The 22,760-nt window shown below is 43.9% G+C and overlaps 1 protein-coding gene across 1 annotated transcript; it reads right to left on the bottom strand.

The window, feature by feature from the left end:
• Positions 1 to 588: 588 nt before the first annotated feature.
• On the bottom strand, positions 589 to 1,527 carry LOC106487764 (olfactory receptor 11L1-like). Its single transcript, XM_013946563.2, has one exon. The coding sequence runs from the start codon at positions 1,525 to 1,527 to the stop codon at positions 589 to 591; it is 939 nt and encodes a 312-aa protein (XP_013802017.2).
• Positions 1,528 to 22,760: the final 21,233 nt, after the last annotated feature.

Genomic DNA, 22,760 nt, shown 5'->3' with positions numbered 1-22,760 from the left:
TTCTCAGCTACATTTTCCTCATCAAAAAGATACGTTTTCTATACTTTATGTGAAGAAATTTGTTTCACTTGCCTGAAAGAAAGTACAAAAAAACCCAGAATCACATTATTTATTCTGAATCAGTGGATTCACCATAACTGACCAGGCAAACCAAGAGAAAAATGAGCCAGCATCTATAAGCAAGGAAACACAGAAATAATATGTAAATTTAAAATATTAATATAATTAACAAATATTCATCATTGAATGTTTATGTGTATTTGTTCCTGTCTACCAAAAAAAAAAAAAGATTGCAATTCAGCTAGTAATTATAATAGCAATAAAAACTAAATGAAGTTCTGGGCAAAGAGACAAGGAGGGAGGAAAAAGAGAAGTAAAAGGAGAAAGTGAAGCATGTGGCGTATGTCAACAGTCATTTCAGTTTATAGAAATAACTGACTTAAATTAGTGTTTTTATATAAAACAGCAAGAACTGTTACTGTAACTCATGCTCATTGTAATAAGCCTGCAGTCAGAATTCTGTCCTATAGTCAGAATTCACCAAAGAGACTGAATATCAACAAGAGTCAATCCTGCAGTCTCCCCAGTTTACAAAGCATGAAGACGATGATGTCTAGTGACTATTTTTCCCAAGGCATCCTTGAATGCCTTGTTCCTCAAGCTGTAGATGACTGGGTTCAGAAGGGGTGTGATCACTGTGTAGAGCACAGACACACCCTTGTTGAGCTGTGAGGGGAGGCTGGAGGTGGGACGGACATACATGGAAATCATCGTACCATAGTATACGGCCACTACCATGAGGTGTGAGCTGCAGGTAGAGAAGGTCTTTCTTCTTCCAGAAGCAGAGGGGATCTTTAGAATGCTGAGAATTATGAATAGGTATGACACAAGAGTCAACAGAAAGCAACTGGAAAGGACCAGGAGAGAGAGGACGAAGATGACAACTTCTGTGACAGTGGTGTCTGAGCAGGAGAGCTTCAATAGTGGAGGGATATCACAGAAGAAGTGATCGATGAGGTTGTAACTGCAGAAATGCAATCTGGAGATCATCAGACATGGCAGAAAGCCAGTGAAAACACCAGTGACCCAGGAGCCAACAGCCAGACGGGTATAAAACTCAGCAGTCATGGATGTAATATACTGCAGGGGGTCACAGACTGCAAGGTATCGATCATATGCCATTACAGCCAAGAGGTAGCACTCAGTGGCTCCCAGGAAAACGAAGTAGTAAAGCTGTGCCATGCACCCTGAGAAAGAGATGATCTTCCTCTCTGCCACTAGATTGGCCAGCATCTTGGGTACAATTGTGGTGGTGTAACAGATCTCTAGGAAAGAGAGGTTCTTGAGAAATTTGTACATGGGTGAATGAAGTTGTGGCTCCAGTGTCACCACTGAAATAATAATGATGTTTCCCATGATGGTAAGGATATAAATAACCACAAACAATGTGAATAGCAGGATCCGGCAGTGTGGGTTGCTACTGAAACCCAGCAGCCTGAATTCCAGTACTGCTGTGACATTTGCCATTTCTTGGAAAGATCTAGGATTTGTCTGCTAATGAAATAATCATCATTTGAATATGTTAACTAAGTGATAAAAGCACTATCTATAAAGACTATGATTCTCAGGTATACCTTTGGGAACAGCATTATCAAAGTCACTACTAATTTGACATTCTTTTCTCCCTCCCTTCCATCTTTGTGCTTTATCTCCCTCCTGAAGTGTAAGTTTTAACATGTGAACTTCATATAGAGAAATATAGAATGAATTTCAAATAATCTAGTACACAGCTTCTCTTCACACTCACACACAAGACATGTGAGAAAGTATATAAATTTACAAAGATATCACTTAACTAATCAATATTTAAAAGGCATACATAAATAAACTTGTGCATGTATAACACATATACTCAGATACACACCCCAAAGGAGCACTCTTCATTGAAAGAAACATAAAAACTCTAATACACAATCAACACCAATTATTGCATTGAAAATTCCACTCATTAATGCAATCATGAATTAAAAAAAAAAAAAGAAGAAATATCCATATGCATGTTCTCAAACATACTCATACACAAAAGAACCTAAGGACACTCTCAGAATACTCTGTCATGGAGGAGTACAAACTTACGCACAAATCCACCACCGATCTTATAATTTCTTTCTAGATACTGTGACTAAAGATATAATTTCCACCTCAAGGATGAAAACCATTGTGAAGAATCTATTACTTCAAACTGATTCAGAGCAATGTAGTTCATAAGAATAATGTCAATTTCTCATACCTGTAATGAGGCTGACGTATGTGGTGGTGTCATCTACTTATTTACATATGAACCAGTACATATAATAATATGTGACAACAGTTGTAAAAAAAAGTACGATTTCTACAGTGGTGTTTTCCAAACTGTGAACACATCAGGTAGTGCTGAGGTTTCAGTCTGTATTCAAGCCCTCCTCTAAGACTGAATACACTGATAACTTACTTGTTTCATGATGAGGAACAGTTAATGACAGCATCTGAAAAACAGTTACCCAATTAATTTAATCATCCTTTATTCTGTAGTTTGACTCATTACCAATACCCTACATGAAGTATAACATCATACTGGATAGAACCCCATTTAGACCCAACTTCTTCCTGGTCAGTCTTCACTTTCATGACAGACACAGACTAAGGCTGAACTGTACAAAGCATAGATTTCAACCTGTGCTGATCATCTCTGGTAAGTAATCCCACTGATAGAGACACTCTGTGGGGCACTCCAGCCACAGTGGACTGATATGTCTGCAGGCAAGAGCCTGCTAGTAAGAGAAGCAGTCCTCTGGAGAAACTGCAACCAGAATTCACCAGAAATATTATAGCTCTTTTGGCTAACCCAGCTGTCCTTTTGGGAACAAGCTCATTGTAGCAGCTCAAATAATTTGAAAGTCATATTCTATTTTGAAGATAAATAAATTTTTAAAGCACACAGAAATGCATTAAAATTTTCAGTCTGGGACATTTTCACAGCACATCTCGCTTTCACCTAGGCTGTATCTTCCCTCCACTTCTGAGTGGCACTTTGGGAAAGCTGTCAAGGCAAAGAAAATCTGTAGCTGCTTGTTCACCACTGATGGGCTTTCAAGGCTCATTTTCATAATTTCTGATTTCATCACAAATTTTACAGGAATAAAATAGAAAAGTCAGAAAAAAGAGAGAAAACTGACTGTTCCTTAGTTCCTATTTAGGATTCTTTTCTTTTCAGTCAAAAACAGTCTAGAAGAAATAAAATGTCAAAGCATACCTTTCCTAGTCTTCAAAAAAATTTTTTTTCAAAAGAAAACTTATTGATGAAGAAAACTTGAAGGGAAATTTTCTGATTTTTTTTCCCACTTCCAAATAGATTTAATAACACAAAATATTTAGACGTGTAACTTGTAGCACTGAAAACTGTGGACTTTCCTATTAGGTCTAAGTTGATAATTGCTACTTTAACTTGCAAATGGTTTTACAAAAACTTGTTCCAGCCACAAAAGTAAGCAAGATTACAGACACATGTATATACAGATCATAGAATTGTATTGGATCATAGGATAATTTGCATTGGAAGGGCTCTCGGAAGGGCTCTCAGAAGGTCTCTAGTCCAAACCCTTGCTCAAAGCAAGGTCAGCTATGAGAGCAGACCAGATTGCTCAGGGCTTTATGCTGTTGAGTGCTGAAACTCTCCAAGGGTGGAACGTACACAATCTCTCTGGACAACCTGTTCCAATGCTTGACTGTTGTCATGGGAAAAAAGAGTATATATAGCCTACCCAGTTCAAACCTCTCTTGTTTCAGTTTATGTCCATTGTCCCTTGTCCTCCCACCATGCACTAGTCTAAGGAGTCTAACTCCGTCTTCTTGATACCTCCTCATCATTGGAAGGCTGCTAGGAGGTCTCCCACAGCCTTTTCTTCTCCAGTCTGATCCAGTCGAGCTTCCTCAACCTGTCCTCACAGGGCAAGTGCTCCAGTCCTCCGACCCATCCAGTGGCCCTCCATTGAACTCATTCCAGTTTGTTGATGTCTTTCTTGCCTTTACTGGGGGGCAGAGCAGCAAAACCGGAAGCAGTATCTAGATGTGGTCTAACAAGTGATGAATAGAGGAGCATAATCTCTTCCCTCTATCTATTAGCTATGCTCCTGTTAATGCAGCCCAGATGCTGTTGCTCTTCTTTTCTGACAGGGGACACAGCTGGTTTATGTTCAGCTTGTTGTTTACCAAGATCCTTCCCCACAGAGGTCCCCCTCTCCTCACCCACTCAAAACCAACATTGTTACAGGTGAAGGACTTTACATTGACTCTTGTTCAATTTCAGAAGGTTGCTGCTGGCCCATTCCTTCAACCTGTCTAGGTCTCTTTAGATGGCAGTCCTGCTCCTGAGTGGATGTACAGGTACAGTTTGGTGTCACCTGCAACCTTGAAAAACATGAACACTGTTGCCCCTTCTAGGTCATTGATAAAGAAATTAAGCAGGACAGGTCCCAGGAACTCCCTTGCAGCATTCCACTTGTCACTAGCCTCCAGATAGAGTATGAATTATCAGCCAGTACCCTCTGAGCCTGGCTATCCAACCTGTTTATTACCTTCTGGTAGTCACCATGCAGACTATAATCTCCCAACTCAGGTACAAGAATATCATGTGAAAGCCTTCTTACAATTAAGGTAAATGAAATCCAATGTTCTCACATTGTCTGCAAATCCTGGAATGCTATCACTGAAGACGATCAGCTTGGTGAGCCATGATTAAACCCTAGCTATATCCATATTGACAGGTTCCAGTCTATGCCTTCTCCATTTGTGCAAAAAATGGGATCCAAGAAGACTCATTCCATGACTTTCCCAGGACCAATGTGAGGCTGACAGGCCTTCAGCTCCCTTGGTTTTCCTTTTAGCCATTTTTGAAGATGGATGTGACACTTGCCTTCCTCCAGTCCTTGGATACTTCTTCTGACACCTATGACCTTTCCAAGCTGATAGATAGCAGCCTTGCAAGGACTTTGGGCAATTTTCACGTCACTATCAGACAGAGACCCTCAGGTCCTGTGAATGCGTATGGGCAAAGTTCTCTCTGGCAGTCCCTGACTTGATCCTTCCTCACTGCCCGTAGCGTTCTTCCTTGAACCTTTTCATTAATCACAGATGCACAAGAGACCTTGTTGGTGAAGATTGAGGCAGAGAAGGCATCAAGTACCACAGTCTCATCTGTCCTCACTGTCACTAAATCACCCACCCCATTCAGCAGTTTTTCCACGGTTCCCTTGTTCAGCCTTTTACTAATAATACAATAGGTAGAAGCTTTTATTGTTGCCCTTCATATCGCTTGCAATTCTCAACTCCAGCTGAGCTTTGTCTTTCCTGACACCATCCCTATGTGCCTGGCAAATATTTCTAGATTACTCTTTTGTAGCCTGGCCTGGCTTTCACCTCCTGTATAGAGCCATTTTGCAACGGAGCTAAGGGTGGGCTGGAACACCTTAAGAATATTCAGACTCTAGACAAATTGGTGGACAGGTGATAGGAAATTGTAAGGATTTTTGCAAGATTGTGTTTCCTTGTGTACTGTAATCCCGCTTCATTTCTTCACGCTTTAGGCCACTGAAGGTTAGGGCTGGTTTTCAGTCCACTCAGTTTACTCTCTAACTTGCACCTAATACATAGTAGTCTAGGGAACTACCCCTCCTTATAGACGTACTAAAGCTCTTTCTGTGGACAATCAAGAGAGGTGAATGCCTCTGAAAATGTCCAGAGATCCTGTCTGCATTAGTTAAAGGATGTGTGTCAGGTATTAGAGCTGAGGTTGGAGGGGAGATACTTATTTCACTTTCTCCAGGTATCATGTCAACTGGTCTCTCTGCTTCCATATTTGTTCTATATCACTCTCTCTTCTTGTGCTTTCTGTTACATTTAGAGGAAAGGAAGAAGAAAAGGTGTCAGATACTGCAACTTGAGTCGATATGTAATATCCCTCTGTAACTTAGCACAATCAAAGCTGAAGTTCAACATTTCTATTATGCTTCTGTTATGCTTTCTGTTAGGTTGTATGATAAAAAGTGGTTAATTCATATTGCACTTTTCCCTCCAAAAATGTTGACAGATTCAGGTTGGGAAAAGGAAACATCTGTACCAGAATTCACAGTCCTGGGATTTGCCTACCTTCTCAAACTGCATCTTCCTCTCCTCCTGCAGTTCGAGGGGATCTTTTTATTGACTGTTGTTGGGAAAATCCTTTCTGTTACCCTAGTGGGAACAGATGAGCACCTTTACACCATAATGTGGTACTTCCTGGGAAACTTGGCCTCTTGGAGTTGACAATTTTCTAAGGACTCTAAATACTGTTTACATGCTACCAAAGACTAACACATTGACACTTCTAAACAAAATATTCTCTGTCTTCTACACAGTTGTGACTCACCTGGTCAATCCACTAATCTACAGTCTGAGGAGCTTTGACATCCAAGAGACACTGAAGAAGGTCTTCAGGGTCACTTTAATTCTCAAAGACATTGCCATCCAGCCAGGCAGTCATTGTTGCAGTGTTTTACAATTATTTATTATAAGTTTGTTGAGAGTGGAATTTGCATGATTTCAGTGCAGAAGCTCCTTCTGCAGGCCAGGCATGGATGGTGGCTTCTCTGACGCTGCACTGCCCTTCTGGCAGGGGAAACATAAGTTTAAAGACTCTCTCTGACACCCGCTTGATCCAGATGACCTTCTTTTCTCAGCTAGGGGAAGCCTCATTCTGGTCACCTCCTCTCCACCAGCTGGACATATCCCAGCTGTTTTCTCCACCCTGCTAGCCTGAGCTGCTCTGGCCTCATGGTTCATGTGAAGCCCCTTGCTGAGTCAGGCTCCATGCAAAGGAAATATCCTTTTCTTTGGGTACTTTGGGGGAATCAGACCCCAGAATGACAGAGGTGGGAGGCAGGGCATACAGGATCCCTTTGGGTGGGCACTGGACACAGAGGAGCTGTCCCTGTACAGTAGTTTTCCATCCAAGATAGTTTCTGCTGGCAAACCTTGTAAATCTCTCCTTGAGGAGGATGGAGAAATAGGATCTTGATGCTTCTGAGGAGATCCTGAAGTCACTTCCTGACATGTCCTGGTACCAGTGTCCAGCTGCCAAGGCCTTTAGTCCACCCTAATTCCCTCTGCCAGGCAGATGGCAAGCTGGGTAGAACAAGATAGGACAGGAAGTGTCATCTCCTCAGCCCCACTGCCAGCAGGATGGTGTCCTGGATATGCTCAGACCACCAGTCTTTGGGGGGGCAGCAAAATGCCCTCCCCTTTGGTACCACAGAGGTGCCCATGTGGGGCCTCTCAGCACCACATTTTCCCGCCTCAGAAATGCCCCAGCCCCCTGGATGTTCTGGGTAGGCAGTGGCCTTCTGATAGGTGCGGTGGAAGCCTAGATCAGATGCTGTGGTCAGCCCCATGGCTGGCTCAGGCTTTTTCTGCATGGGCATTCCCTCCCTGTACAGTCTGAGGGGCAAACAGAGCCTGTGGGCAGATCCACCCCTTTATACCATAAAAGGGCATGGTCAGCATCCAATGCCCTCCCAACACATACAGACACGTTACTAGCAAGCTTGGCTCAACAAGACTTTTTATCAGTAGTGACTCCTGAAATGGTGCTATTAAAGTGCTATTCCTGCTATTAAAGTGAAACCCCAGCATAAGACCATGGATCCATACTATAGCTGAGCTCCCCAAGTAGCTTCTTCTGAAAGGGGTTGCCATGCACCCCTGTGTCCCAGCCCAGCCTGTCCTTCAGACTGCCTCTGACACTTGCCTGACAGGGAGCTGATTTAAGGAATGATACTGCCTGGGATCCATTAATTTATGTGGGGAGCTGGTTTCTCTTGGTTTAGCTCCCTAAAATGATTCACCATGGGGTCTCATAAGCTCTGGAGAAACTGCAAGGGAATTAGGGAGAGGACATGACCGGAAACAGAAAGAAGTGGGATTATGTCTCATTCAATTGAGATTTTAAGGCTTATAAGACGTATGGACTTCTGGAAAGGGATGATGCCCATTACCTGACTCATCAGAGAAAACCCCCTGGTATATGTAACCACAGGAAACCAGTTTGCTGTTGGTCAAATGAGGAAGACATTTCCCACTGCCCATGTCTTAATGCATCCAGCACAGAAAAATCTTTCACAGTAGCATTGTCCCACCATGTAAGCTCTTACACAAAAAGACCCTCCAGATGATCTCTAGCAATATGTAACTCACTCTCTAATTTCTGAACAATGAAATGAATGCTAAGGAACTTCTGCTTCAAAAGAACTCTTTGAGCAGTGACACTATTTCCAGGAAAGAGACCTTTAGCAAAGCCCTTTTCTTCTAGGTGCTATAACCTGGGCAGAGAAAAGCCCATGTCTGTAGGCACGTGGTGAAGTTGGAGTCAGCAAGGAGAAGAGTTGCTTCTGGCCCCTAGAGAGCGAATGCACTTTCCCTATCTTTCATCACTTTCCTCTCACAGCAGGTCTGTGCAGAAACGGCCTAATCCTGTTCTTCCTCTCCAGCTGGTCAAAACAGGAGTTCAGCAGTGGACATACATATACCCTCTCTTTCAGTCTACATGCGCATGCATGCCTGCAGGACCCTCACACCCTAATTCAGAGCATGGGTCTTTCCATAATACATTCTCAGAGTCTGTTCCATGTTTATCAGCTCTCCAGCAGTTCCGGTCCATGGAGATTTGAAACACCGAAGTTCAGCCATGGCTTTCATATCCTGGATAGGCAATCCTGTCAGAGAATCACCCCCAAGGCTGATGTGAGCAGAGAAGCAGAGACAGAGGGTGGTGTCCTTATAACCCTGGGGGAGAAGCGTAGAAAACAGCTTCTGCCCTGCCCTTTTCCTCCCTCCCAGGAAGCCTATCTCTGCTTTCTCTAAGCAGGGTCTCTCCGTTGTGCTGCCTGTCTCTTCATCCATGGGGCTCCATGGTTTCTCTCTCATGACCCTCAAATAAGGGTGCTGATGAGAAGGACTGACACAGTATCTGCTGCTTGGGGCAGCCACCTGCCCCAGCAGAGAAACAGGTTCTCCCTGCCCTGCTCCACTCTCATGCCTCTGTCTCCACAGACATGAGCCCTCAGGCAGCCTCTGCTCCTTTTATGTGTTAAGCTGTTTGTGGTCAGTAAGGGGCAGAAGTTTTAAGCTTTAAGTAGCAAGGGGCTGCTGTGGTGACCAATGTGGAAGGATGCCATGAACTATCATGTACCAGTTGAAACCAGGCCCAGTCATCTCTGAAAATGATTTGAACAACAGTGAGAAAATACATTGCACACTAAAACTTTACCATTGTGAACCAAAATATAATTTTTGTGCACCCAACCTCCAGCCATTTCTCACCAATTGTACTCTGTTGGTGACCCACACCAGGGCAGGGACATCCCTGAGGGACTGCAGTCCATCAGCCATGCACACTGGAGTGGGGACACCCCTGAGGGTGTGAGTGTCTGTGTTCTGCATGCATGTGTATGTGTTTGTGTATGTTTGTGTGTGTGTGTGCATGTGTATGTGTGTGTGTGTGTGCACTCATTTGTGGAATTTGCTCTCAGCCTCGCCACTGGCTGGACCTGGGAACAGAGAAAAGCAGAAGCCTCAGATTGAGTGGCCTGGGAGAGGAGGAATTTTGGAGGTCCTACAGTCCACCTAACTCAACATGAGGGAGGATGTGAGCGAGGGCTCAGACCTCTGTGTAGCTCATGCCCACACTGCTCTTGTGGGCCTGTCTGCTCCCACTCCTGACTGCCCATGTGGGCTATCTGGGAATCCAGACAGGAAAGAGGATGTGCTCCTTATTCCTCTGGGAGGTGAGAGTCACCCCGTGTCCAGGGGGCTCCTTCTGCAGGCAGCTGCCATCTGATCAGGCCTGAAAGTGTGCTCCAATAGGGAAGTGTGCAGGTCTGGGCAGGATCAGCAAAGCCCCTGGAATAAGGCAGAGGATGATGGGGTGGGAGGCACATCATCAGCCACCTGTAGTGTGTCTGGGGGTGGGGAAATTGGGATCAAAGTCTTTTCACAGGACAATAGGAGCAGGAGAGTAGTCGAAGGTCCCTGGATCAAGACAAGACAGAAACATTGTTTTCTTCCCCTTTCAGCAGTCCCCAGCAATTCAGCTTATGCAGGATGGCAACCCTTGTCCTGCCCTGCACCCTGTCAAGTGCAGGGCAAGTGTACTGCAGGACCTGGGACAGCCTTTCCCATCCCATGGCTCAGGGATTCACCTTGCCAGAGCACTCCCATATCTTCATGTATTTCACTTATTTCTACTTACTTGTCTAAAAGAAAATCTACCAAAGAATGGTATATGTAGTCATTGTAGTGTGAGTCAGGTGTCTATACACAGACGTCCAATGGCATTTTAGATACCCTAAGTTATCCTACCTGACTTCCAGCTTCCAGGAGGTACAGATCTCCCATAACTCCTGTGTCATTCTGCCAGTCCATGTGGATGTCTCCATTCTGTACAGTATCTCCAATAGGACTAGTCTACATTCTGGGCCACAGAGATCTGCTCAGTATAGGCTATGGTGCTGTTCATTTCATCCTACAGCAGACATCTTGAATATATGTCATGCAATGTCCCTACTTTAAGAGGACCTCAGATAAAGTGCTCCAGTGTAGACACCTGAGCTGAGGCAAGAGGGGGTCCCACTTAGGCCATCTGTGTGAATAGTCAGGGCCTTCACCGCATATTTTCTTTGTAGGAAAAAATCCAAAAGCCTCGCTGACAGCTTCCCTCCTTTCTTTCCTTTCCCATGGTGAGACCTACATTTCTCTGTTACAAAGTACCATGCTATTTTTTCCTCTCCTTTGTACTCCTTATTTAAGTGTACCTCCCCTTGAATGACTGCACTTATTCTGGGGACTTGATCAGACTAGTGGCATGTCTAAACAACTCCATCATGAAATACAAATCTCCACACTAGTGTAATTTTATCTATGCCTATGTTTACTTATTGATGTAATGGAGAGTAAGTTAAATGCACTAAATTATATGAATAACTGGCTTAGAGGCATTACTTTGGATGATGAGGAGTGATCTTTTAATTTTATGTACACTGCTCAGATATTGGTCATGGACTCAGTATCCCTATCTTTTTTGTAGACTGCTGGTCAATCTGTGGGTGAGAAAGTGTTACTTCTACACGTTTGCCTTGTAGGTGAGTGATATGGAACAAATTTTCTGCAAATGGAAAGTTGACAGTATGGGCTGTTTTTCATATCACCCAGTATTATGGGGAGGATTCAACCTGTCAGTCAAGACACTGACATGTAGGTATCCATACATAGTGCCTACCTGTTTTCTAGTGTCCAAGTTCCCCTTTCAGAGTCTAGTGGAGTAAAGAGTAGATTTCAGCTGTGTATCTGCTCATTACCATGCAGATGGCTAAAAACACTCCAGATGCTTAGGTTTAGAGAACTTAGTTCCATCTTGAAGATGCAAAGCAATCACTTACATTTGGTCACCAGCTCCTTCTTTGGCACTGGCTAGACCTCCAGGGACTGTGGTAGGAGCCTTCCTGTGGCTTCTTTTGCTCTGGGAGCTAGTCTGATACCAAGCAATTCATTCCACATCCCCTAGGGCTCTGGCTGTGCACCTCTCTTGCCCTGTCCACATCTGCCGTAGCTGGCCTTTTCCTTAGCCGCATTGCATCATATATAGTGACTTCTTCCAGACATCTTTCTAACTGGGACCAGTCTCTTAGGACCAAGGGCTGTTTCTCTTGCTTTCTGAGATATCTAAGAGGTCAATGGCCGTAGTACCTACACACATAAAAAGCTCTGATTTGGTGTCCAAATGGACTCTTGTTACCATAATGTTAGCAATCTGTTATTGTAGCTTCATCTCTTGAAAACAGACCTCTGTTACTCAATAGTAGTGCTAATTCTAATGAGTTGACCTGGACATTATTAACACACTTTTCTAATCACCATCAAGCAAAATTTCAAATTAAAAGAGTTTGCTTAGAGAATTACCAAAAGTCAGTGGCCTCCTCTGGTATAACGGAAGTGAAGTGAATGAAGTTTTTCTGAGGAGGAACTTGGACCATGGAGACCATACTTGTTCATGGACACAGGACATGTGCGTGGCTTTCTCAAAGATCCTTTAAACTACATGGGTATTAAAGTCTAACACTGAAATGAGACCATATGGGAATGACCAGGCACGAGGAATAACCTCTTGGGGGTCTGATTCTTACCTAATGCAAATTTTCTTGCCCCACAGACATAGTGGAGCCATGATGATTTTCAGAAACTGAGTACCTGCTACCCCTTTGCATGCAGCAGATATTTCTTGCAGATGTAAGAACAGTCTCAACCCACCCACACTTTTATTGTCAGACCAAAAAGAATGGAAATGTTGTTGAAGAGAAATGATTCTTAACTGACAGAAACTAACACTGCTATTTTTTTCTGTTCCCCATAACTTCAGTACATACTGCCCCTATTTCATGGACTCCCTGAGAACACAGTGGATATCATGGAGACATGTTCAGCCACAGGGTAAATTCCCTCTGTAGGCAGTGGGATATAACTGCAAATGAATTGTGTGTGACCCAATTGACCATCAACACATCTGCAGTCCAGTTCTGGAAAAGAAGTCACAGTGTTAAGGGTTGTCATGAGACTGACAACACTGGCAGACTCTGGGACCCATGGATTCCTCCTTCCTGGCACCTGAAGCCCAGTCTGGTGCACCCTGAGACCCTTGAGGTCTATTCATCCCAGTCTGAAGGATGCAGTTGTTCTTTTCCCAATTGCAGGTTCAGCCAGCAGCAAACTGGTATCTCAGAGACACACACACACACACACACACACACACACACACACACAAACTAACATGACCATCTACAGAAACTTCCACAGACAGTGCACTTCCTTTAACAACATGCCTGTATAACACTACCAGAACTCACATGAAACATAAGTATAGATACCCTAGTCCCAATCCTCCTCTCTAGCTGACTGGGACTGAAGTTCACTAGTGAAAACACACAAATTCTCACTCTTGAGATTCATAAGCACATTCACATTCACAGATCCCTTGAATATTAGCATGGGCCCTCAGCTCATCTAATATCCTGGCCCCCGGATAGTGGGCCATCTTGCCCACGATGTGGGTCTCCTCCTGACTGGATAGTTCAGCTTGATGTTCACTAGCAAACAGATGCATGCAGTCACACACTCATCTCACAAGCACTCCACACTCACAGATTCTTCAAATATCAGTGTGGGTTCTCAGCCTGCCTAATATCCATGTCGGGACCCTGGGCTTCCTTACCTCTGGCTCAGACTTTGAGTCTTTCCAGATGCAGGTTTTCCTCCTACTCACTGGTTAAGTGCAGCTTGAAATTTGCTAGTGAACTACACACACACACACACACTAATACACATCGGGTTAGGGGAAAATATAAACACGGTTGTCCCCCCAGTTGCTGGCACCCCAGATACACGAGCCTTATGACCCATGGTCCCTCCAGTTTCTGGCACTTAGACCCTCACTTACTCCAGAGTCTAGCACCACAGACACAGAGGCCCTGTGACCCACAGTCTGACGCCAGTTGCTGGCACTTGATTTACTCACTTGGACTCTCCAGTTACTATCACTTAGAACTTGCAGCGCTCACACATAGGATAGAGAGTGAAATTATGCAGAAAAATAGTTAAGAAATGATTTAATGAGAAGATAGAACAGACTGTGGTTATGAGGCTCAGGACTCAGGAAGACAAGTGTACTGACTAGCAGCTGCTTACACTTAACTGGCCCCTTTTATCCTTCCTCCTCTCCATTTACCTGCCTTGTTCCTCCCAGATTCCCCCCTCTTCCTCACTTTTGACCCTTCCCTTAAATATTCCTTAATAGGTTCTGCATAGTCCCGCAGGTCCCCCTCAGACAAACATAATACCCCTGTAAATCTTGTTTACCCCTTCTTATCAGTCCAGGCTGACCCTCTCCAAGGTTATGCCTGTGGTTTTGTAATGGACCATCAACCTGCAACTGAAGAGTTTTGGTCTTTCTTATTGCCTCCATTATCACTTTCTTGTCAGGTTTATATTTCTGTGTGTTTTGTTTATTGCTTTTTCCGTTGATTGTTATTCTCTTTGAACTGAACAGGTCCTTGATCTGATAATCTTAAAAAAGCACATGGTTTCACATTCCACATATCTTTACACACAGTAGCAGAGTTACTTGCAGGTAGCCTAGGGTATACCTTTCCTTCACAGTAACTTCCCCATTTCACTTTTTTTTCACTGTAAGAATATGATTCAGAGAAGCAATTCAACTGTATAAACAGTACAGTACAAGTCTGGTAATGAAGAGCATGGGAAGTCACTGCTTGCTTTGTAAGATGGCCTTGCATCCAGATGCAAGTGAGGGTCTAAGTGCCAGAAACTGTAAGTTGTGGCCTGCAGCCCACGACTCTAAACACACACACACTCCCCACCTTCCTTGACCCAGAAACTATGGTCAAACCCCACGGTACATGCCTGGTCTCAGCACCCCTTCTGCCACTCTAAATACAGCTCTCCTTTCTCTTTTAGCTTTGCTATAACTCCTCACCATGGGAGATGGTATCTGTCTTTGTCCACGGACAGGCCAGGCAGAGGCAGTTCCCAGGCACTCTGACTGCTGGGGGTCCATATAATTCTTTCAGTGGAGAGAGACATCCCAGTGTGTAGCTCAAAGTGGCCTGGGAAGCTGGGAGAGTATCCCCAGTGGTACCAGTTCAGGCAGCGAGCCAGGAGGTCCCAGCAGTAATGGTAAGGCCTTCCAAATGCCCTAGCCCTTCAGATTCAGTGGGCAGAAGAGGCCACAGGTGCTGTGTGCTCTTTACCACAACAGTGCTCCCCAGATTGGGGCTGTATGCAGTAGACACTGGTTTGGAGTAGGAATCTTGAGGTGCTTTTGTCCAGAGAAAATGTGTCCAGCTCGGCTTTCAGCAGCACCTTGAGATATAGATGGTCCCACACATTGGTGTCCCATCTGTCACCCCTGCGCAGACAACCTGAGGCACATCCAGGACTCTTTCACTGAGACTCATCTTGGCGCTCATGCAAGGTGCTGTGGCTGGTGCAAGAGTCTGTGGCTCTTCCCACACCGTGGGCTCCTGAGGAAAACTGAAATCCTCAGCATCCTGAACAGATTTGTCCTGGGTTTTTAGGACAATGAGCCCTCAGGGGATGGACAAGAGTGGACCCCTCTAACACAAGGATGAGGTCCATTTTGGAAAAAAAGAGCTAGTCCGCATTTGTGCGCACCTGATGCTGTTTGAAGATTACAGGTGTGCCTAGTCCAATCACAGGACAGCATCCTGCACCTGAGTTTACATGTCTTGGTAAGAATCATGTAAACTTGACATGAACTGTTTCTGACTGGGGTGTCTAGAACACCATGTTTTATCCAGCTGTGTCTTTCTGCTGCTGTCCCTTCCCCTAGAGCTGCTGTACAAGTTTAGGATGGTTATAGTCTAGTGGCTGAGATCTGGCGCTTTCACTGCCATGATCTAGGTTTAATTCCCAGTAGAACTTTTTTTTTTCTCTACTACTTGATGGGAAGGTGTATAGAAGACAGAGCTGGACTGTTGTCAGAGGTGCACAGGCACAGCACAAAGGTCTGTGGATGCAAGTTGCAACATGGGAAATTCCACTTAAATATTAAGAAAAAAATTTTCTCCATGAGGGCTGTCAAACAATGGAACAGGGACTCAGAAAAGCTATGAGATCTACGTCCTTGGAGTTATATGAAACTCAACTGGGCAAGGCCACAAGCAACCTGATCTAGTTGTCCCTGCTTTGAGCAATAAACTGGACTAGAGATTTTCAGAGGTCTCTACTAACCTAAATTATTCTATTCTTTCATTTTATGATTTTATGACTACATTCAGATGAAGGTGCCTGCACTAATGCTACAAATAATTGTGACTCTTTTCGTTCCCTGACTGGAGGTGGAGACCTTAAGGCTCCTGGAAATTCTTCTGAAGCTGGGTGCTGTGCTCTACAGCCTGTCCCCAGAGCCTCCTGGCCCCACTGAAAAGCTCACAGTTCCCTGCATGTCACAGCTTGTGGAGAAGGGGCAAGGGGAGTGTGTTTTCTTAGGCCTCCAGCCTGAGGTCAGATCAGCTTCCTGAACTGGCCCTGAGGTTGGTGGGACTTCTGCCTCTCCTGTATCCAAAGGAGACATTGGTCCCAGGGATGGGAGAGACTGTGCTGTGATCCCCCTGCCCCCCCCCCCCACTCTGAGAAGAACAGTCATTTGCACTTTCTATAGAGTCAGGCACTGCAAAATAAAATGCATAGATGCAGGGCAAGGGACAGAGGAGGAGTCCCTGCCTGTTCCAGCTGTGGGGCAGGGAAGGGGCCAATGAGATATTTCTGTGCAGAGAGCAACAGGTGCCCCAAGAATGTACAGGGTGCTGGAGAGCCCCTGTGGCTGGCCTTTTCCCCACTGTCCCATCCATAGCTGTCCCCTCAGAGTGTGCATGTGTTTAACAACCCTCCTTCAGCTAGGAAAGGTGCTGTCAGAATGGGAACCTACCATTCCTACCTGCTGGCTCCTGCTCCCACGGAGGCTGAAAGGGGATCTGGTTTCTGTGATCTCTGCTATACCTCTCAGTGTCCTTTTGTGACTTCATTTTACAGGTGCACAGATCAAACCTCTGTCCTCATGGCTGTTAGGAAGTCAAGGGAATATGTTATTGCCATCAGCCATAGAACAAACACCAACACAGTCATATCAGGATGATTCATTTGCCCCATCACAGTGTTCCCCTCTTAGCCAGGGAAAGCACCATGCCTACCTGCCTTTTCACCAGTCATCCTTAACAAAGCAACAGCTTTACAGCCATTTCTTGATCATTCTTTTCTCTGTCCTTGACCCTCCCTTTCTCCATCCCAGAATCCTCCTAAATAAACAATCCATCTCGATTACTTTTTCCCCATTGGTACTAGGTTAGACTTAGTTTTTTCCGACTTCACTATTTCTCATACTATTCTCTAGGTAATCTTGGCCTTATATGGAATTGTTGATATGGTTACCTAGGCCCTACTGGTCTTCAAAGACTCTACTCCCCAAAATGTCCCAAACACTCCTCTTCAGTTATCTGTGAAGTAACTCCCCTTCACCACCTTTGAACCTTAGCCATCCCTCATGCTGCTATCTGTAAATTTTGTCACTGCTCACATTGGTATCTGTTGTGTCTGGCAATATCTCGTGTCATGTCTAGCAGTTTTCCATGTCCTATTCACTTAGCTAAACCTCAGGTCAGGTCCTAGCCAGCAGTCCATCTGTCTTCCTGCAGTCCTAGCAGTGGTGAGGGATTGTTAGCCTTTGCTTTAAGACTCCCTGGATGGACTGTAGGTCCCAAAAGTGAATAACCCCAGTCAGAGCCAGAAGCCATGGCAGGAGATGAGACTAAGGGACAGACTGAAGACTTTCCTGACATTAACCTGGTGGCTGAGGCCCCAAAGCAGAGACAGCTCCTGCTCCCCTCCCCAGACAAGGAAAAGAGAGCGAAGGGGAAACTCCAAAGTTCTTTTCTAGAGCTGTGTTGGCACAGGGGGAAGGGAAGGAGAGAGGAATACAAGGCAGGAGGGCTGGATAGAGTTGCCAGAGTGGCAGAAGAGTTTGTTTCATGTGCATAACACCTTTCTTGACAGGCTGTATACCAGGGCTGTGCTAGGCTTGCTGCTGCAGCAGTGTTGACTCAGCTGTAAGCCTGGCTTGTGCTGAGGCATCAAGAAAGACTGGGTCTGAACTGCCCAGGGTATATGCAAACCCTTGGGGCCTGGGTTTGCATACCTGTCCAAGGGATAGACTTTCGGACAGTAGGAGAGACCTGAGGCTCCACTGGTGCTATGGCTGCCAGGACACCCTTGTGCAGAGCAGGGCTCAGTGGGAGTGGAGAGGTGCTCCATGAGCTGTTGCAGAAGGAAAATCCAGCAGCAGGACATGTAGATCAGTCCCAGACCACTTGGTGTCCATGTTCTGTAACTCACCACTGCTTTCTTCTGCCCTGAGCCAGACATAATGGCCAAGGAAGGAGGGAAGGTTCAGGGAACCAGTGCTATTAAAAGCCATGGAGGGGTGATGGGGAGAGGGCAGGGGAAGGGATACTGATGTCAGTCCCAGGCTGGATGTGCTCTTGTGATCGGTAATGGCAAAAGAACAGAGTGGGAGGCAGTGTAGGAAGGTTACTTTGAGCACATTAAAAAAATCTACTGAACAGCAATGCAAAGGCATGAAATGCAAAAGTTACTCTGTGATTCCATGATTCCGTGACTTGGTGTTTGGCTTGGTCTCTGTTGCCTATCCAGCGAGCCTAGTGTAATGAGTTCAGCTGCACTGGACATGTCTGCTTTAAATCAGATGAAGACCACTTTCAGGGACAGAACAAAAAACTGTGTCTGCACCATTGTTTTTGTCCATGCCTGAGCCTGTGCTTCAGTCCTGAAAGCAAACTGCCTTGAGGCAGATGTGTTCACACTGGCTATTGCGAGAGAGCTTGAGTATGAGTGAATCCCAGGCCAAGCCTAAGCTTTCATTCCTGGAGAACAGGCTTGTTCAGGCTAGCTGAGGGCAAGAGAAAATGCAAATGTGTAGCCAAAGTTGACAATCTTCATATCTGGGCTGGGATGCATGCCTGAACTATGAGATGACAGGGTAGTATAAAACTATTCATAACACTTTTATTCTGAGTTTTTGATGAGTTTTCTGAACACTGGATTGTGCCTCTCTTGCCAAAAGGAGAAAAACAAGGAGTTTGTAATAAGGTCACCTTTATAAGTTCTGCAGAGCTAAGTGTCTGATCAACATTTTCTGCTCTTTGCTACTGTCCTGCACCCTCATTCTCCTGCTGGGCAACTTCAGAGAGAACTGCTATGCACATGATTTATCAAAGTATACTGTTTATCTCAACAGATTACTGATTTTAGTAATTGATCATAAGGGACCAGATGTCACTGGCCCCTCAGGAGAATGCATGTATTTCTCTCAGTAAAACAGTGTGTTTTCTAGAGTCTATTCCTTTCAGAGGTAAGGGCAAAATCCATGTGAAAAGAAAGGAAAGCATTTTTTAACACTTGGCTACTTTTGTTGCTCATTCTTTCAGTTTTGCTGGCTACACCATGATTTCAGTGGAACCACTGCTTGACACACATTCTGTAAGCTAGACTGTCTTTGGCGGTTCTTCCAAAAATTTATCTTCATGTCACTGAAAGACACTTAAAATACAAAACTCCATAAATTGTCTGATACAGACTGATTCAAGGTAAGAATTGCCAACAATGCATTATTTTAAGTAGGCCAAAAGGCTCTGTCTGTAAAATCAACAATGTGGCCATCGTTTTTTAGTCCAAGATTCAGCCTTCGTGCTGAAAATAGAGGGAAATGGGTATGTCCAGATTATTGCCAGTTATCTCATATCAAGATCCTTTAAAAAATGGGATAAAACTTCCCTCAGAGGTGCCCACCTCCCTCTCGATTGACCAGGAAATGGGTTTGAAAGTTAGGTTAGACTTTGAGGCCAACTGTTATAGGCCCAAAGATGTCTGAGAAGAATCCCATCCTCATTGCGAGGAATAATGGCATGCATATATGTGTGTGTGTGTGTGTGTGTGTGTGTGTGTGTGTGTGTGTACATATGAAATTCTGTGCACCACTTAGTACATAACTGTCTCAGGTTCTGAAAATAAATGAAACACAAAGTAACTCCGTGAGACTGGATTCTGATGTGAATGTTGCAGCTGTGCTAATCTACACTCTGCTGCATTTGATGCAGATTTGTGGATTGTTTTCCACTGTAAACAACAGATACTATTAGTGTTAAAATACTACTGTGTTAAAATACTATTTAGTGTTAAAATACCAGAGTTTAAGACTGCTGCTCTTATGTCCTAGCTTTAGGCATTTACAAGATAGACTTCTACATCTAAGATAGCCCTTCAGTAGTCAAAAGTGAGAAAGAAAAACTTCATAAGTGTGATTCACCTGATGGCTATATTAGCATGAGTTGAATCACACCTTAGAGGTGTATGCCTAATCAAAGAAGAAGCCATGAGTGTCCAGGTTATCATTAGACATCTATTTTGTAAATATTGCCAGCAGAAGAGACAAATTTCACCTTCAGGGTTAAAACACTAAATGTGTTTGTGTAATGTGGTGTAAAGCAGACAGACAGCTATGGTGAAACCTGCTTTTCAGATTATCACATGACCTTGCGAGATTTCACATTCGGAGAAAGAATCTTTCATTCATAGCTGGAAAATTGTTCTAGGATAATATAAGTTACCACTGTGAATTAATCTGCAAAGGGTGAATCAGGCTGATATTGACTTGATAGTTACAAAATCTCGTCCACATTTAAAATAAACAGAATGTGATAGGGTGTTTTCTCTCAATCCCTCTGTTGGAAACCAGGCATGGCCTGCCGTACTCAGAGATGATAATTTCACTCTCTCTCACCAGCATGTAAATGAGAGTAACCCAGCTGCAGCAATTGGAGACTTTCTTACCTGATTAGGCATGTTCCTGTTCTCTGTGTCTCTCAAGCTATGCATCCCACAGGTATATTTATTACCTGTTTGTCTTTCTATTTCTGTGACAGCCATGTGATGCCAACTCCTTATCCATCACTCTCTCTTTATTAATCCAGCTTCCTAAACTAGTCTGGAATGGACTGTTTTCCTCTTTTGCTCTTCCTCTTTCTCCTCAGAGCCAAGCATAGTGTTCAGTATTGATGACAGTCACATGTGAGGTAATTCCTTAAGTTCTCCCTCTATTCAGAGGGCAGAGAAGGGCATTTTAACTATGCAGTTGGTTTTACTTTTAATCCAGAGGTCTGAAAAAGGACAAATGAATAATCTCTCAGGACTTCCTATATCTTGTTCTGCAGACTACAGAGTGTAAATGAATAGCTCACACGCACATGTCTACAATGTAGATCACAGAATCACAGAATGGTTAAAGTTGGAAGGGATCTTTAGAGGTCCCTATTATACTAGAGGTCCAGATAGAGGTCCCTCCCCCTATTATACTTTTAATAAGATTGATGAAAGATCATCTAATAAGTATCTTTTATCTCAGAAATCTGAAATGTTCCTCAAATAGTTATGGCAAAAACATAGAGAGAAAATAATGTTGAAATATCAGACAATATTCAAGGATTTTGATATTTTCTATGAGATGCACATTGGCTACAAAAACCAGAACGTTGGCCAATAAGCTTTCATTTCTCACACTTTTTTCTGGTAGTAATTTGAGAAAGTGATTTGGAAAATCAAAATTCAGACAATTTAAACAACTATAAATAATCAAGATTATTATTATGAGACAGAAGAACACACTGCAAATGTAAATAAAGCATAATTCAAATGCTTTCCTTTATAATTGTTTATGAACTCTGAAACAATTCTGTTCACATTTCTAATAAAAACTAGTTAACTGTATAAAACAGGGAGAAAATGTTTTATTTGCTCTTTCCACTGCTTTGTCACTTGGAGTAGTCTTAAAATGTAATGGAAATGCAAGACATGGTAACTATCTCTCTACAAAGTTAGGAGCATTTTTCAGTAAAGGTCAATGCCCTCTATGGTTATGTCGCACATCGATTTTGAAAAAGAACTATGTTGATAGAGGAGCTATCACCTGAAAGTGAGATTTATTGGGTGTAATTTGTTGGTATGAAATCTTGTCTTGAAACATCAGAGGACAGACTGAAGGTGGGTTTAATCTCCCTGACTTTTGGTGACGTTCATTTCATCTGGATGCAAGTCTCTGTGATGCATAGGTGGAATTGGATTCCTTTTTCAAACACATTTTTCTAGGTGTCCCCACGTAAGCTGGATGTTTAAGCTCCCATTACAGTCAGCGGAGATTTAGGGCTTGATTCCTTCACTTGAACATGTGTGTTTATTGCCATTTGAGATTCCCAAGGATGTCCAGGATTTCCTCATTGGTCTGCCAGAGATAACAAGGACATCTATGATATCCCATAGTTGACACTATGGGATTTCCATGACCTTCTAAATTATAACCAGGAGTTCAGTTCCAGTACCCTAGGGCATTTCAAATGACACTGGGTGCCTATTTGAGAGCATCTCAACAGTGAGTCACTGGAGTCCAGAGAGTGATTCATCCTCTTATAAAGTAAAGGCATGCACTGGGTCACATGTATCGTTCCATAGTCTCCACTGACTGTGGCCCATCCCATGTACTGAGTAGCAGGTGTCCATGCTATTGATGTCCCCTGGCACCCTGCCCAATCCCCAGCCACTGCTGCAGAAGGGAGAAGGTCTTTTGTATGTCCGGTATCATATCTCCAAGTCCATGCTGATGGCTGAAATATCCCAGGGGATTTCAGGTAGCAACAGATCCTTAGGTACTAGCAACAGAATCGAGCCAGTCATATTAGCTCATCTTATAGACGTCAAGGGAGTAATTCACATGCCTAAATGTATATGCCTGGTATCACATGAGACATCCCATTATATTCAAGTTGTCCACATGGGACTGGCAGCAGTAACTTAGGACCAAATTGCGATTCACATATTTTGAAATGGCAGCTAGTGGCCAGGTATGTCAAATGCTATCATATGCCTTTCTTTAGAGGCTTGCTTTTTTGAATGTAGGTGAGATGAACTCCTTCCTCTCTTAAATCTTGATCACTGATCTTTCCTATACCCCTCTGGCAATGTGCCAGCGCCTCTTTTGAAGT

This window comes from Apteryx mantelli, unplaced genomic scaffold (genome assembly GCF_036417845.1).
Source record: "Apteryx mantelli isolate bAptMan1 unplaced genomic scaffold, bAptMan1.hap1 HAP1_SCAFFOLD_105, whole genome shotgun sequence".
NCBI lineage: Eukaryota > Metazoa > Chordata > Aves > Apterygiformes > Apterygidae > Apteryx > Apteryx mantelli.
Note: the sequence above shows the minus strand (reverse complement) of the source record. Positions and strands in the feature narration are given on the sequence as shown.

Coding starts and splice junctions, on each gene's coding strand:
- LOC106487764 (XM_013946563.2), bottom strand. CDS start 1,527: ATGGCAAATGTCACAGCAGTACTGGAATTCAGGCTGCTGGGTTTCAGT.